At 38.6% G+C, this 16,251-nt stretch overlaps 1 protein-coding gene across 1 annotated transcript in view; it reads left to right on the plus strand.

Annotated features, from left to right (window-relative positions):
• Positions 1-16,251, plus strand: part of LOC109914922 (E3 ubiquitin-protein ligase Itchy homolog) — an 80,602-nt gene that overhangs the window by 18,135 nt on the left and 46,216 nt on the right. The window contains exons 10-17 of the mRNA XM_048608528.1: positions 2,336-2,431; positions 4,342-4,516; positions 6,591-6,651; positions 6,823-6,907; positions 10,099-10,227; positions 11,793-11,865; positions 12,702-12,773; positions 13,658-13,746. Of these exons, the coding sequence (XP_048464485.1) occupies positions 2,336-2,431; positions 4,342-4,516; positions 6,591-6,651; positions 6,823-6,907; positions 10,099-10,227; positions 11,793-11,865; positions 12,702-12,773; positions 13,658-13,746 (780 nt within the window). The remainder of the gene's footprint in view (positions 1-2,335; positions 2,432-4,341; positions 4,517-6,590; positions 6,652-6,822; positions 6,908-10,098; positions 10,228-11,792; positions 11,866-12,701; positions 12,774-13,657; positions 13,747-16,251) is intronic.

Raw genomic sequence — 16,251 nt, forward strand, 5'->3', positions numbered from 1 at the left:
TCCAGACAGTTTAATTTTATAGTGTTTGCTTTGATTCTTGTATAGTTTAGAATTACATTTCCTAATGTTTCCATGCAGCAGCATATACTGAGATATACATGTGACAAACCAAAATGACAATTTGAGCAGGTTATTAATCTTCTAATTTGCAATACAATAATATTAAATATATTTAATACAAACAAAATTCAATTCAAATGTGTACAGATATTAAATAGCACCAGTTCCGCTCTTCTGGGCTCACCCAGACTGGTACCGATACTGATTATTTTTGTGTACTCCCTAAGTGATTCATCCCTTCACTCCCTGCTGCCATGAGGGAAATTTCATCTGTGTTTTCTGACCCTCCAATATAGTTTCTATTTGTGTACAATTTCTAGTTAGCTGAAATATTGTTGATGCAGTATCTGGGCAGAAATCATTTGAGTTGCATGCAAATAATAATGTTGAATATCATGTCGGCAAAGGATAAGGACTCATGAACATTTGTGTTCATCCAGAATTGCATGAATAAGTCTGGTCCATTTCTAAGTTGGCGATGCTCATGGCGTGATAGAAATGTTATAAGACGCTAATGAGATGGATATTTTGACCAAAACACAGAATTATCACAGTGCAGGAGGGAGGCCATTCAGCCTATTATGCCTGCACCAGCTCTGTTATCTCGTGTCAATCTCCTGCCTTTTCCCCATATTTCTGCATACCATTATGATCCAAATAAGCATCCAATGCCCTCTTGAATGTCTGAATTGAACCTGCCTCTACTACATTTCCAGGTAGTGCATTCCTTGCTGTAACAGTTTGCTGAGTGAAATTGTTCTAGTCTAACCACCTTTTGCTTGCACATCACTTTAAAACTGTGTCCCTTCTTTCTTGTTTCTTTTACAAGTAGAGACATCCTCACCACATCTACTCTGTCCAGCTTGTTATAATTTTGAAAACCTCAATCAAATCTCCTCTTAGCCACCACCTCGCTGGAAAAGCAGTCCCAACTTCCTCAAACTATCCTCCTAGTTGAAGTTTCTCATATCTGAAGCCATTCTAGTAAGCTCTTCTGCAGTCTCTCCAATACTTTTGTATCTTTCCTATAATCTGGCACCCACATCCGTGAACAGTGCTCTAGCTGAAGTCTAACCGCTGTCTAATAGAAGTTCAGTTCACCTACTTGCTCTTGTACTATATGCCCTTAGTAATAAAGCTGAAAACTTTGTATGCTTTAACGTTTTGCATTAGCTTTATTGTCACGTACTGCTTTCTTCATCTGTTCTGCCACCTTTGATCTGTGCATGAATACAACCATGAATCATGCAGCACAGAAGGGAACCATTTGACCTATCAAACCTATGTTGATTTGATTTTAATTGAGTTTTGTAAATTTGTCAATTTTTTTAAACTTAAATTGCAGCATCCAAAATCAATTTATGCTTATCTTACTGTCAACTCTCCACCTCAGTTCATTCTTAAATATGTTTGACTTGCCAAGGAAGTACTTAGGTTTATATAAAATATATCATATTTTTAAATTTTATAACATTGCTTTTTTTATCACCCCAGAGAATTGCTTCTACATGCTCTCCAAGGCCTTGACGTCCTTTCCTAAAGTGTATTGTTTAGACTTGGACATAGTACTCCAGTTAGGACTTTCCCAATGGTTTGTAAAGATTTAGTCTACCCTTGCCTTTGTAGTCTATGCTTCCGTTAATTAAACCAGGGATCCCATATGCTTTATTGACAGCCATCTCAACCGAACCTGTCAACTTCAAAGATTGGTGTGCATACAATGTATTTTCATAATTGTGCTATTTACTCCATATTCTTTCTCATCAATCTTTCCACTAAAATTTATCATTCACACTTTGCTGAATACTTGAATAAAAGGATAAGCAATGTGAAAATATCAAACTATTGATCACCATGTAACTTCCCAGCAGTGATGATTCCTTTTAAGGTCAGAACCAACTGGTCAAAATATTTCTTTCTGCTCTAGTGTTGTTGATGCAGGTCAGTAATTTACGCAAATTTATATTGCATTGAATTTTGCTTCAGGAATGAACTTTAGTAGCTAGTTCTTAGTGTCAGACATATTCCTTGACTTACTTTCAGAAATATTTTGAAAAGGGCATCGGAAATACATCTTTTTTGTACAATTTCCATTTCTCTCCCCTCTTCCAAGACTATGAAAGCTCCACCACTTCACTGTCTTAAATGGAGTTAAGGAGGCTATGCAAGCAGCACTCCCCTTTCATGGTGGGAGGCAGGGAGAGAATTTTTTTTTTGTTCGTACGCTGTTTCTCTCTTAGTAATACTGTATATTTTACCTATTTTCTTTCCAAAGCTGGGAGCAGAGGGTTGATCAGCATGGCAGATTGTATTTTGTAGATCACATTGAAAAACGAACAACGTGGGAAAGACCACAGCCATTGCCTCCAGGGTAAGTGGATTGTGATTCAGTTTGGGATGCTCATCAGTTAATGGCTGTTTGTAGGGTAACTACCATTTAAATTGCAAAATGAATCGATTTTTTTCACAGGATGGTAATGAAATAGAAGGCGACTAAAATTGTTTGCTCATGTCTTCTTCGGTCTAGCTGCTTCAAGTGTAATTTCTTTGGGCTTTAGGTAGCTTCTTACAGGACTCTCGGTGGAAGGTGAAGTTCACTCAGAGAAAATGTCTCCACCAAAACGTTCTTGGCAATGAAGATTTGAGCATGTCTCCAGTACCACTGGTCATGAGTGGTGAGACAGGTCACAGAAAAGTCAATTTCTTCTGCTCTAATGGAGATCACTGAATAGTGATTTAAGAATATGTATACTGATCCTACCTTTTTAATATCCTGGGAATCTGTGGCCTAAAACAGTATTTCTTTACCTCCAAGCACAAGAAATTGGAATAGGAGGACACCATGTCGCCCATTGAGCTGATCCAACATTCTGTAGGATCATGATTGATCTTGGACTTCAACTCTACTTTTCTGTCTGTTCCCCATTTCCCCTGATTTCAAGAGATCAGACATTTGTCTGTGCCAACATTAGCTGTACTCAATGACAGAGAATCCATAACCCTGTTGGGTACGGAATTCCAAAATTCACAACCCTTTGAAATTTCTCCTCATTTCAGTTCTAAATAATAGGTCCTTAAGGTCATGCCCCCATGTTCTAGATTCCCCAACCAGTGAAAGCATATCTGTCCATGACCTGTTAAGCCCCTTAAGGATCATATAAGTAATCTAACTGAAACTTGTTAACCAAACAAAGTTCCAGTATTGAATTTGGGTCCATCCTCAGCTATTTGATGCAGAGGCAAAATACTTTACACTGGATGAGATTGCTTTGAAGGACTCTCCTCAACCTGTTCTTGCCTGAGAACCTCCTGTTAAATCACTCCTGGTTGTCTGTTTCACAGCCCTTTGGCTCAGTAGGACTATTATGACTTTACCTTTACCTTTTACTTCACATCTGAGCCATTGGACCTGTCAAATGTATCATTATTTAATATTAATATTTAATCCTGGATGACAGTATATTTATTGGAACCAGCTTCAGCAATCCTTATGCCTCTTAGTATTTGAAGGACTAATAATCCATGTAGCTAGCAATTTTTTGTAATTGCTGCACTCCTCTCTCACATTGCTTTATCAGATAGATTTTGATACATCTTCGTAGAGTGGCGTGGTTCTGTGCTGAATCATTAAATTCATCATCCTTGTGCTACACCAGTTCATAATATACACTAATAGTTGTGTGGCATATTGTAGAATGTGTTTGGAAATGACATTGTTGAATTGTGGGAGAAAATGATATAACCAGGGAAACGATCTCCGGTCTGTTTTTAAAGTCCAAGCCATTCACCATGAACCCATAAGCTCTTTTGTGCCATTTAAACTCAAAGCAAAAGCAGCCTCGACATTAAAAATCATTCCACTGTCTCTTTGTGGTCTATCTACTTATTCTTCTGAGGCCACCGATGAAGCTTGTTCTTCCAGGACAGTGGACATGTGTAATTTTATCTCTTAAATTATCACAGTTGCCTAGATAGGAACTCTTAATCTTAGCTCTCCTTCTCTAGCTGATGTACCTGAGGCATGTCTCTTATCTCCACAGGGCTAGTAATCCATTGCTATTATGTATCACTCTCAGGAAATACTAGTTCTATTGTACTTCTTGTAATACATAATACTTATGTCAAGCATTACAGTGGCCATTATTACAAAATTATCGTTAAAACCAACTTCACATTTGGAAATAATGGAGATCACCATCAAATACTGTTTAGTAACATTGCTGGAATGAATAATAATAATCCGTCATTAATCACTTCTTCCTCCGATTTCATTCCTGATAGCTGGGAACGGAGGGTTGATGAGAGGCACAGGATTTATTATGTTGACCACATTACCAGGACAACCACATGGCAGCGGCCCACAGTGGAGTCAGTCAGGAACTTTGAGCAGTGGCAGTCACAGCGAAATCAGCTTCAGGGAGCCATGCAGCAGTTCAACCAGAGGTTTATTTATTCGGTAACTAACTTACTACACTATCTTTTTGAATTTTTAAGGAAAGAACTGGAAATCTAATGTGTAGAAAATCAACATTGTGATTTCAGCACCTTTGAAAAATGTGTCCACCTCAATCCAACATCAGCTGTATTTCCTTTCAATGTATCAGATAGGTACTTGAATAGGATGTATCTGTGTTTATAAATAATGGAATCTCAACGTAACTCCTTTATTCAAAACGGGAGTGAGGCAACAAGTCACAAACTACAGACCAACAGCTTACCATCTGTCAGGGAAAACATCAAAAAGTATTTTTACAGCAGGACACATTAGTAAAGTTCAAGGTAATCAGGCAGAGACAACTTGTTTTGTGAAAGGGATTTTTTTGCCAATTTACTTAATTTTTTTTCAGGAAGGAATAAGTATTGCGCTAAAAATAGGGAGGTGTTGCAAAAGCTGTGCCAGGCAGTGGTCAGACCACAGCATGAGTACCAGGAACAGTACAAACCTCCTTACCTGAGGAAGCATATGCTGGCATTGAAGGCTACCTGGAGAACATTCACTAGGTTATGGAGAGATTTCTTATGAGGAGAGGTTTGTGTAAGTTGGACTTGTGCTCATTGGTGTTAATGAATGAAAGGTGACCTTAACGAAGTGAGAATCTTGGAGAACTTGCCAGATGAAATGCTGAGAAGTGTTTTTCCCCTTGTGGGAGAATCTAGGACCAGAGTGCTTCATCTCAGAAGAAGGGGTTGCCTATTTAAGACCAGGATGAGGAGGAATTCTTTCTCGGTAATGAATCTTTGGAATTCTTTACCGCAGGGGCTTTTAAGGATAGATTGATTAAGTATATTCAAGGATGAGAGAAACAAATTTATAACCAGTGTTTAAAAATAAGGAGTTACCCATTTCAGACATGATGGTATTGAGACTTTAGAGCTCTCTCCTTCAAAAGGCAGTGGAAGCAGTGTCTGAGTATTTTTAAGGTAGAGATTGATAGATTCCAAATAAGCAAGAGAATAGGTTGGAATGTAGGATAATTGGAACAACCATGATATCACTGACAGAATCGGCTGGAGAGGGCGAGTACCCCCCTCCTCATAGTTTGTAGGTTCATCTGTGTCTGTAGATATTTCATTGGAAGTCAGGCTCCATTTTTCCATTAATCAACTAAAATGTGCTTGAGTGACAGTTTGTTGCTCCACAGTTTGTGGGTCCTTGGTCAAACTGAATAAGTTGCTTGTCCAGGTGCCCAGTTCTTATTGACTGTAAACTGTTGAAATTTAGCTTTATTGTTAGATCAGCAAGCAACTAGGCTGGCACCAGCTCTTGTGTGAATGTGTTTTTAACAATGGAAAGTCATAAGTATTGATTGGTATACTGGAACTTGCAATCTACTTAAGTTATACAGTAGAAGTTTAATTATCGGTCACTTACCATGATCTGTTGGTATAACCATGGTCGCCTCTGTTATGGGGATTTTGGCCATTTCACTCCAAATTTGTTTTGTCTCCCTATCTCAGTTTCTCTTGGGTGTTAATGTACTGGATGGTCTTGTTCAGCTGATGGTGTTAACAGGCAGTCTGTGCCTAGTGCTAGCACGACACAGTAGTTGAGGTAGATGGATATGGGTGACTTCACTTAAAGCATTTGAAATTAGGTTGCTCCACAAGAAAAGAACATATCATTTCCACTCTGGGCCTCGTTGAAAATAGCTGCTGAAATTCATAACTTCACACCAAAGGGAACAAGTATGAATCATTGGGTAACAATCAAGCAAAACATTTTAGAATTTCAGCAACAGGTAGAGAAGGCATGTTGTTTCTGGTACTAACTTAAATCTATCCAGACCCATTTACAACCTTGCAGAGTTTTATCAAAGTTGTCCTTCTGCATGACCTCTGTCTAACTGTCCCTTTTTTGTTTTTTTGCATCGCTGAGACTTCGAAGACAGTGTTGTTTAGTTCTGAGTTATCTAGTAAGATGAACTTGTAATAGTTCTAATTTATCATTTTTACTCAATGATGTGTTAGATTATTTTATTGGCATAAATCATATTTTTGAAAAGCCTGATTGCTAATGTTTTCATTTTCAGTATCCTGAACAGGTGGTGCCAACTGAATTTGACCCACTTGGCCCCTTGCCAACTGGATGGGGTAAGTTAGGAAAGCATACAGAGATAAAAGATTATGCACATTGCTTTTCAAATCATTAATCCGTAATGATGCTTGTGACTCTGGTTTAAAATTAGTTGGAGATTATTTCTATTCATTTGGAACACAGAATCTCAATTTTTTAATAATTTAAAAACTTTGTTATTCTTGTAGAAAAGAGAACAGACAGTAATGGTCGAATGTATTTTGTAAACCACTTAACACGTACCACTCAGTGGGAAGATCCTCGGACAGAGGGGTGAGTGCTAGTTTTAAATATGTTTTGTCTCTATTCAAAGTATAAAATGAAATTGAGAATAATGGATACTAGAGTTGAGTACAAAGTAACCTCACAGTTAAGAGTAGAATACCATTTATTTGCTATCATTTGAATCAGGAAACTACATTCCATCTCGATCTTATGTTTAGTGAAAATTATATTTTTTGAACTCAAAAATTTTAGAATTAGTGATAATGATAAAGAAAAACTTCGATTTATGTGGTACCTTTAACAAAATAAAAAGGCGTTTCACAGAAGTATCATATAGTACAAGATGTTAGGTCGTCAGAAAGATAGATTTTAAAATGTGACCTTGAAAGAAAATACAGAGGTGGAGAGATGTATTAACGGTATTCCAGAGCTTAGCACTTGGTAAATAAAAGTATGGCTACCAGCAATGGACGAACTAAAATCAGGATGTCTGAGAGGCCAGAATTGGTGAAGCGCAGATACCTCTGGGGTTTATGGACATGGAGGAGATTACAGACATAGTGAGAGGCAAGGAGATGGGAGAGGATTTGAAAATAAGTGTTAGAATTTTAAAAACAAAAGATGTTGTTTGGGCGCCACTAAGTCGCTCAGTACAGAAATGAGGGGTGAACAGGACTTGGTATGAGCTAAGACATTGGCACTACTGACTTGAATGACCTCAAGTTTACCAAAGTTAAAATGTGATAGATGAGCCAGCGGTATGGCTGAATAGTCACGTTGTAATAAAGGCATGACTGAGAGATTTAGCTACTGATGAGCTGAGGTGGGCAAAATCAAGAAATATTTGGGGCGTTGATATGGATAGTCTTAGTAATGCTACAAATATGAGGTCAGAAGCTCCTCTCTGGGGCAGATGTGACAACAGGGTTGCACACAGATTGGTTTAAACTCTGTTTTTTGCCAAGAAGAGGGATGGAGCCCATATCGGGGGAATGGAAACAGTAGCTTCAGCTTTTACCCAATATTTAGTTGGAGAAAATTGGTTGTCCAGTACTGGATGTCAGAAAAGCAATTTGATGTTTCAGCAAAGGTGGAGGAGTCAAGAGAAGTGGTGGTGAAGTAGAGCTGGGTAACATCAACATACATGTGAAAACTAATACTCTGCTTTCAGATGATGCAGCAGCACCTAGATGAAAGAAAAGGGGGGGGCTAAGGATGGATTATTGGGAGATATCAGAGGTATTGGTGCAGGTGCAGAAAGAGAAACCTTTTGCAAGTAATTCGCTGGCTTCAATTAGATAAGAAAGGAACAAGGTGAGAACAATCCCATCCAACTTGATGTCTGTAGAGAGTCTTTGGAGGGATCGCATGGTCAGCAAGGTTGAGGGCTGCACATTGGTTGGGATGTATGTGGAAAAATGTGTCTATGAAGATAAACCTAGGATGTCATTTGTGACTTAAGAGCTAATTTGGTAATGTACAAAATGGTTTGATAAAGTGGCATCAAGGTGCCAAAGCAATCAGCAATGAATACTTGGTTTCTGTCAGAAGATTGTCAAAACTTGATCTTTTTGGATGGTGACATCATGTAAACATGTGGAAAATGAAGCAGATCATTGATATTTGTCCAAAATGGAGCGAACAAGCCAGACTAGGCCCTCTACCTCTGAACTAGGGCTTATCCACAGATGCTGACTGAGTTGTGTATTTCCAACATCATCATTTGGATTCCAGTGATTAAATCTTGTTGCAATTCTGGCAGCCACTTTCTTTGAAAGAAATCAACAGAATATCCTTCACATTAAGTCTAACAAATCTCCTGAGAGCAGTGATTTGCCCAAGGTCAATTTTGTGCAAAGTTTAAATTGTCTTAATGTAAAAGGGGGAGAAAGTGAGAAACCAACAATATAGAGCTGGTCTCAGGTCTAAAACATGCTGTGGAACTCTAAACACATTATAGTGGTTTGCGCCAGATTGAACAAGTTTGTTTGTGTAATTTTGTTTCAGATTCCTCAATTCAAATCCCTGCTTGGCATTTGTCATGCAGTGGGTTGAAATTGTTAATGAATCCTGTCATTGAGCATCTTGCTAAGGGCAAAAGTCAGACCAAGAATGAGTGAGATGGTTGATAGATTTTTGTCAATTTTAATGTTTAATTCCTTCACCCCATATTGGGTTTATGGGCTGTTGCTGGCTCTTTTTGAGATCCTAACTACTCTATATCGTTGATATAGTACCGACAGCAACTGCTGCGTTACAAATATATTAGTGCTATTTTTGATTTTTAGCATTTTAAAATAATTAATAGAGCTCTGAAACCAAATATAAAGAGCATTAATTAAGATTTATACTACTGTTGTTTAGCCTATAAGTACCATACCCTATAAAGAATTTTGTCGCTTTTGGGAGGGAAGGGAGAAAACCAGTAAGTAATTTAAGAGAAATAGTGTGGGAAGAAGTAAGCTGTAAGACCCAGTATTTATTGGAGTGCATATGGGACTTCCCAATTTAAGCTGTAGTTATCTGTCTTGTATGCCTGAAATCATCTAAGCTACGTGATAACGAGCCCTTAAATAAAATGTTCTTGTTGGTTAGATTGGGAATTGTCTTGAATTTGTTGATGATGTCTTGAGATGCTATGCTGGAATATGGAATCTATATTTGTAACAATTTTGGGTTATGTGGGTAGTTTTCACAGAGGTTGCTATCCGAGAATTTTGGGGTTTTAATAATAAATCTATGGTCCAGTCTTTGCCTTTGTCCTGAGAATAAGGTGTGACTGAATGCTTAATACATGATTCTTGCTCTTAGTGAAAGAAACCGAATTGATCAAATTCGTGGACTGAAACTGTTGAAATGACATAAGATAATTACTGTAGCCCAGAGAGGATTGAAAATTGCAATTCACCAAAATCGCTGATTTCATGTTTAAAGTTCAATTGTTAAAATAGGTTTTAACAAAAAATATTAGGCTTTCACCTTTCACACTAAAGTTTAATTAAATAAACTGGTTATTCTACGAACCAGAGGAGTGAGGATGGTCTGAAAGACAAGCTGGTCTCTGATAGTGTACAGATCCTGTAAGTAGTAGATGAAAGCTAAAAGGGTATCATTAATGCCAATTACAGAGAATGCTAGAGAAACTCAGCAGGTCTGGCAGCATCTGTGGAGAGAGAAGAGAGTTAAAATTTTGAGTCTGGTATAACTGAAGAGTCACTCATATTTGCTCATTCTTGCAGCACTCTCAATGAGAAACCCTTACCAGATGGATGGGAAATGCGCTTTACAGTTGATGGTGTTCCATACTTTGTAGATCATAACAGACGAACAACAACTTACATTGACCCACGCACTGGAAAGTCAGCACTGTGGGTATTTAAAATTTGATCTTGTACATTTTTTGAAACGAAATAAATTATGACTGTTGAACAGTAGTTATCAGCAATGAATGGTGGACTGGGTAGAATAACATTACAATACTGTCAAACCTAACAGAGATTGTTACTGAAGAAGTGTCCTCCGGGCGAGACCTTGAATTACTGTCTTATCTGCCAGTTCAATCTGATGTTTAAAGACCTTAGTACTAGTATTTGAAAATAAACACAGAATTCTCATGGTGTCCTGGCTAATACTTCCCTCACAATATGCATTGCCAGAAAAACCATATCAGCTAGTCATTAATCTTACTGTTGTTTATGGGATATTGTTAGTGTACAGTGGCTGCCAGGTTAACTTGCATAGGTCATTGCACTCCAGAATAAAGGAGTGTCCATTAAGCAAGATAATTTGCTGTGTTAGGGAGCATATAGATTCTGAGGTTATACAAGGTCAAAGTGCAGATTGTTCATAATTGGGCTGTCTTGGATTGAAAGTAAATATAAAATGACAAATAAGCAATCACACTGGTGCTGCAGGATGTTTCAAGACAGTTTCATCCTATATAAAAAAAAAATGCTCATCTCATCTTGGAGTAGTCAATGCTGACAGCATTATTGACATGACCAAAGAGTGTAAATGTTTCGATAATTTTAAAGTTGCATGCTTGAGTTGACTGAATTGCTTAGTTTCCCACACAATTGGCTATGAGATTATATTGTGATTCTTTGCTTCAATGTATTGCTCAAGGCTCATCCTTGCTTTTGTATCTTCTAAAAAAAAAAGTAGCCCAAATCCTTGTCCTCCCACGTTTGAGCATCTTCGATTAGTACTCCTACAAAATATTCGAATGCTGTGCATGCCTTTTTCAGGGACAATGACTCCAATTTCTGATCCAGAAGTTGTAGATCTTTTAAATTAACTTGTGTAGGTATATATGGCGCACCTATGAAGCAGATGGGACTTGGACCCAGGTTTTCGTGCTGCAGAGGTAGGAACACTACCACTGTGCCACAAGAGCCCTTATAATTTGGTATTGTGGGCTGTGTCAGTGCTGTGTCACAAAAACTAATTTATCAATTGATTCAGTCTGTATCTATTGTAATTTATGCTTAATTGCTTTTAAGGGTGCATCACGTTTCTGATTCTCACACAATCTGCTTCTGAGTTACTGGCCTAGATACTGATTAGATAAATGATGAGGTTTTCTTGTGCAGGGCAAGTTGACATTGTTCTGACTGTACAGAAGTTGTATTTAGGATCCTGGTCTAATTTGCTTAATTTCACCCCCTGCTGTGAGGGCACTATCTATCCATGTAGGATGGGTGAAATCTGGTTTAGGATGGAATGTTCTGTGAGTTGTTAATGTGCTGTATGTTAGTTAGAGGCGACTGGCAGAGTTCAAGCATTAATAAGATTTAAATGTACTTGTGTAACTCAAAGAAACTGCTCTTATATTTTGCATCTTACAACCTATGATTTTTTTTTCTCTCCCCCCCCCCCGCCCCCCCTCTCCTCCATATTCCCATCCCGACATTCCCAACCACCTGTTTTTCAGGTCAAATGGTCCAAACATAGCATATGTGCGTGATTTCAGATCCAAAGTTTCTTCTTTCAGGTTCTGGTGTCAGGTAAGCAGTATTTCATTCAGTCCAGTGTGACAACACTGAATTTAAGAGAAGTATTTTGTCCTGGTTTTCTTATAAAGAGAGGTTGAGACAAAAGTAATCTGCTCAAAGGCAATAAACAGCTTGTGAAGCCTCGGGTCTTTATTAAGTTGAAACAATAGAGGCAGCCTAAATGGGTGGGGTCAAACTCCCAGAGAACCAGGATTTTTAGTTTTAGCTTTCAGCAGTTGCTGAGGTCTTGAAGCTGGATGTGGAAGCTCTTATTCCTCTCTGTGACTGCTAAAAGCTGGGGTTCTCTGCCTGCTAATAGAATTGCGTGAGAGACCATCTATTTCCCTGAATTTGCCTTTGCAAATCAAGGATGTGTTTATGGGATGTCACTGTATTGGAACAGTTAATTAGTAGTAGTTAATATATTTTGTTAAACATTTCGATAGTTACAGTTAAGCAGAGTTTATTCTTATTCTATCTGTATTTCAACTGTAGTGTGAAAATCAGGTGTGTTTTGCTTAACGTCAAGTTGTTTGACCCATCGAATTGCATCTAACATGGAATGCCTTACACTTACCTTTAAAATAGAAAAGGTTAGGGTCTAGGCTACCTTAATATACTTTTAGAGGTTTTGGTCTGGTCCATAACTCGTGTGTGTTCTCCTGGTTCACTGCAATATATTCATCAAAAAATGATGGAAAAATTGCTCAAACAGTAGGAATGGCTCTTTAATTATTTATTCAGGGTTTTGCAGAGGTTTAGTTGTAGAACCATTGCAGACATTCCAGGTCAGCATTTTCAGAAGAATGAATATTGCATTTATATTGCGGAATTGTTTTGTTTTCTAGCAACTGGCTGCACCTCAGCACATCAAAATAACCGTGACGAGGAAAACCTTGTTTGAGGACTCATTTCAGCAGGTAATTTTGAGTTGGAGAGAGAAATATAACTAAATAATTTAACCTTAGTGAATGGAACCATAAACAAAGGATCTAGATCCAAGCCCCTTTCAGTGGTCCCTTCCTTCCACTAGACCACCAAGATACAAATGATAATCACAAGTTTTCTCATCCTCATTTATTTTTATTTCCCAATGCAGGGCAGCTGAACTCAAAATTGTTGATGCATAGTTTTGGGAATCTATCCTTTGCACGGGAGAGAGGTGTAGGAGAGACTTAGAGTCATAGAGATATACAGCACGGAAACAGACCCTTCAGTCCAACTCGTCCATGCCGAGCAGAAATTCTATGTAAATCTAGTCCCATTTATCAGCATTTGGCCCATATTCCTCTAAATCCTTCTAATTCATATACCCATCCAGGTGCCTTTTAAATGTTGTAATCATGCCAGCGTCCTCCACTTCCTCTGGCAGCTCATTCCATTTACGCACCACCCTCTGCATGAAAAAGTTGCCCCTTAGGCCCCTTTTATGTCTTTCCCTTCTCCCCTTAAACCTATGTCCTCTAGTTTTGGACTCCCCTATGAACTTTGTGCTTTGTGTAGAAGAGAAGGGGGAATAAATGAAATAAATTAGGAGAAGAAAGTCAAAACTCATTAAGATGTACCACAATATATAGAAGCATCTTCTGAAACTTCAGTTCAAGAAGACTTTGAGCTTGCAAATATCATATTGCCAAGAGATTGCGAAAGTTGTTTTTGTGATTTCTTGAGTGATTATAATGACATATGCAAGAAATTGTGTCCTTGTTGCTAAATGCAGTTGAACTTGTTTGTTTGGGAAATAAGTGATTCTGCCTCGGACTAAGTAAAATATTCTTAGATTGACTTTCGCTTTGTGCTTCAGATTATGAGCTTCAACCCTCAAGATTTACGAAGACGATTGTGGATCATTTTTCCAGGAGAGGAAGGCTTAGATTATGGAGGTGTAGCGAGGCAAGTATTTCCATTATGCAGACAGGCTGATTCAAAGCAACAGTTGTGGTGCTCGTTGCAAGAGAGCATTTACACGTTACAGAACTATAGAATGATACAGCACAAAGCCAGTTGGCCTATGGTGCCTGTGCCACACTTTTTGAAAAATCTTAGACAATTAGTTCTGCTAATGCATTCCCAATAGCTCTTCAGGTATATTCCCCTTCAAGTATTTATCTAGTTCCTTTCTGGAAGTTATTGTTAGCAATTTCCCCCAATGATCTTCATACAGTGCATTCGAAATGATTGTAACTCGCTGAGTAAAATCTTTATACCTTCTGGTTCTTTTGGTAGTCATCTTCAATCTGTGTACTTTGGTTTTCAGTGCTTCTACCACAGCTTGAATCAGAACACCTCCAGTCTTGTGGTCTTTATGCAATCTGTCATCCCTGACACCATTCTAGTATCTCTATTCTGTACCCCCTCTAAGGCCTTGACATTTTTTTTCTAATCGTATGCTGTCCAAAATTGAACATCATTCCCCAATTGAGGCTTGGTGTTTTTAAAATACCATAACTTAATTTTTGCTTTTTGCAAAGTACCTTGTTTTTGTACTTGATTTCTCTATCACTAAATCCAGGATCCCATACGCTTATTTAACAGCACTACCAAGTGGTCTTCCATCTTGAAATGTCTGCAGCTCCAAGTATCTCTGTTCCTTCCCTCTTTAAAATTGTAATTTAGTTTTATTTTGCCTTATTCTTCTTACCACCGTGTATTACTTTGGACTTCTATATGTTAAGTTTCATTAGTCATGTGTCTTCCTACTACCAGTCCTGTCTTCCTAGCCAATTGCCACCATCTGAAAAACAGCCATTTTGTGCTTCTATTTTTTCCAGTTTTGTAGCCATACTGTTGCTGTCCATTTAAATCTGTGGGCTTTAATTTTGTGGGCAAGTCCATCATGTGATCTTTAACAGTCTGTAAACACCGTTACAAACTGCACCACATTCATCAATATGTTGCTGCGTAAAATAACTCAATCAAGTTGGTCAAACATGTTATGCCTTTAACAAGGTCATGCAGTCTTTCATTTCTTCTGTACTTTTCCAAATGAAAGTTGATTTTGTTCTTGATTTGTGTTTCTTTTGTAAGTTTTCACACTACTGACATTAGGTTGGAGATATTAAGAACTGCCGATGCTGGAGTCAGATAACACTGTGGAGCTGGAGGAACACAGCAGGCCAGGCAGCACCAAAGAAGCAGGAAAGCTGACGTTTTGGGTCAGGATCCTTCTTCAAATCCTTTCCTGAGAAGGGTCCTGACCCGAAACGTTAGCTTTTCTGCTCCTCTGATGCTGCCTGGCCCGCTGTGTTCCTCCAGCTCCACACTGTGACATTAGGTTGGTAAGCCTGTAGCTAGTGGATGTACCTTTTTTGGCAGACAAATATTACATACAAAGCTCTGCAATTCCCTGGCACCACCTTTATTTCTATGGAAGATTATGGCCAGAGCCTCAAACAACTTTCAACCTTAATTCCCTTTGCAAACTGGGGTGCTTCCCTTCCAAAGATGACTTTCCTGTTCTGTGTGCAGCCATCCGTTATCTATTTTTATTCTATACAGTTTCCTTTATACTGTGACATTATACCGTGCCCTCTGCCTCCACTAAAATTCATTTTTAGCCCCTAATTGATCCAAACCTTTTAATGTCATGTTCCCAACCTCAGCTAGGCTCTCAAAAGTAAGCTGTTTACATTCTTACTACCGAAGATTACCCAGTGGCTGCCATATTGGTGGGAGAGGCACCAGTTATACAAGCAAAGAACAATACAGTACAGACTTCGGCCCTCCAAGCCTGCGCTGACACATTTTGTCCTTCCATGCTAAAACTGTCTTCACTTACAGGATCTGTATCCCTCTATTCTCTTCCTATTCGGGTATTCGTCCAGGTGCTTCTTGAATGTTGCTCTTATCTGCTTCCACCACCACCTCTGACAGCACATCCCAGGCACTCGCCACCTTTTGTGTGGAAACATGTGTCTCCAATGTTGAACCTGTGCCCCCTAGTAATTGACACCACCACCCTGGGAAAAAGCATCATACTTTCCACTCTATGACAGATAAATAATCATCAAACTGAAATTCATAAATTCTCCCTGTTGGGCAAACAATATAGCCAGTAACACTGCCAGTTAGACCAGAAAAGTCTCTGGTTCCGTGTCCAATCTGTGTTAGGTGAACTGATCCTCTGATTCAGAAAGTGCATATCAACCAAGGCCACACGCTGTTGCTGTTCAGCGTCCTCTACTGGAGGTAGATGATTTTGTATTGGGTGGCCATTGTTGTGATACCTACAATGCTGAAATGGCCAATCAGTCTTCACTGTCCAGTATCTCCCAGGAATAATAGCAGTTTGAGCATGTTATACCATAATATGTCCATGGAACTGTATGTTAAGTTAGGAATCAATGCTTTCAAGCAAAAATAAACGAGAAAATTGAGGGAACCAGAATGCTGACCAAT

Source organism: Rhincodon typus, chromosome 19, assembly GCF_021869965.1.
Source record: "Rhincodon typus isolate 14 chromosome 19, sRhiTyp1.1, whole genome shotgun sequence".
Taxonomy (NCBI): Eukaryota; Metazoa; Chordata; class Chondrichthyes; order Orectolobiformes; family Rhincodontidae; genus Rhincodon; species Rhincodon typus.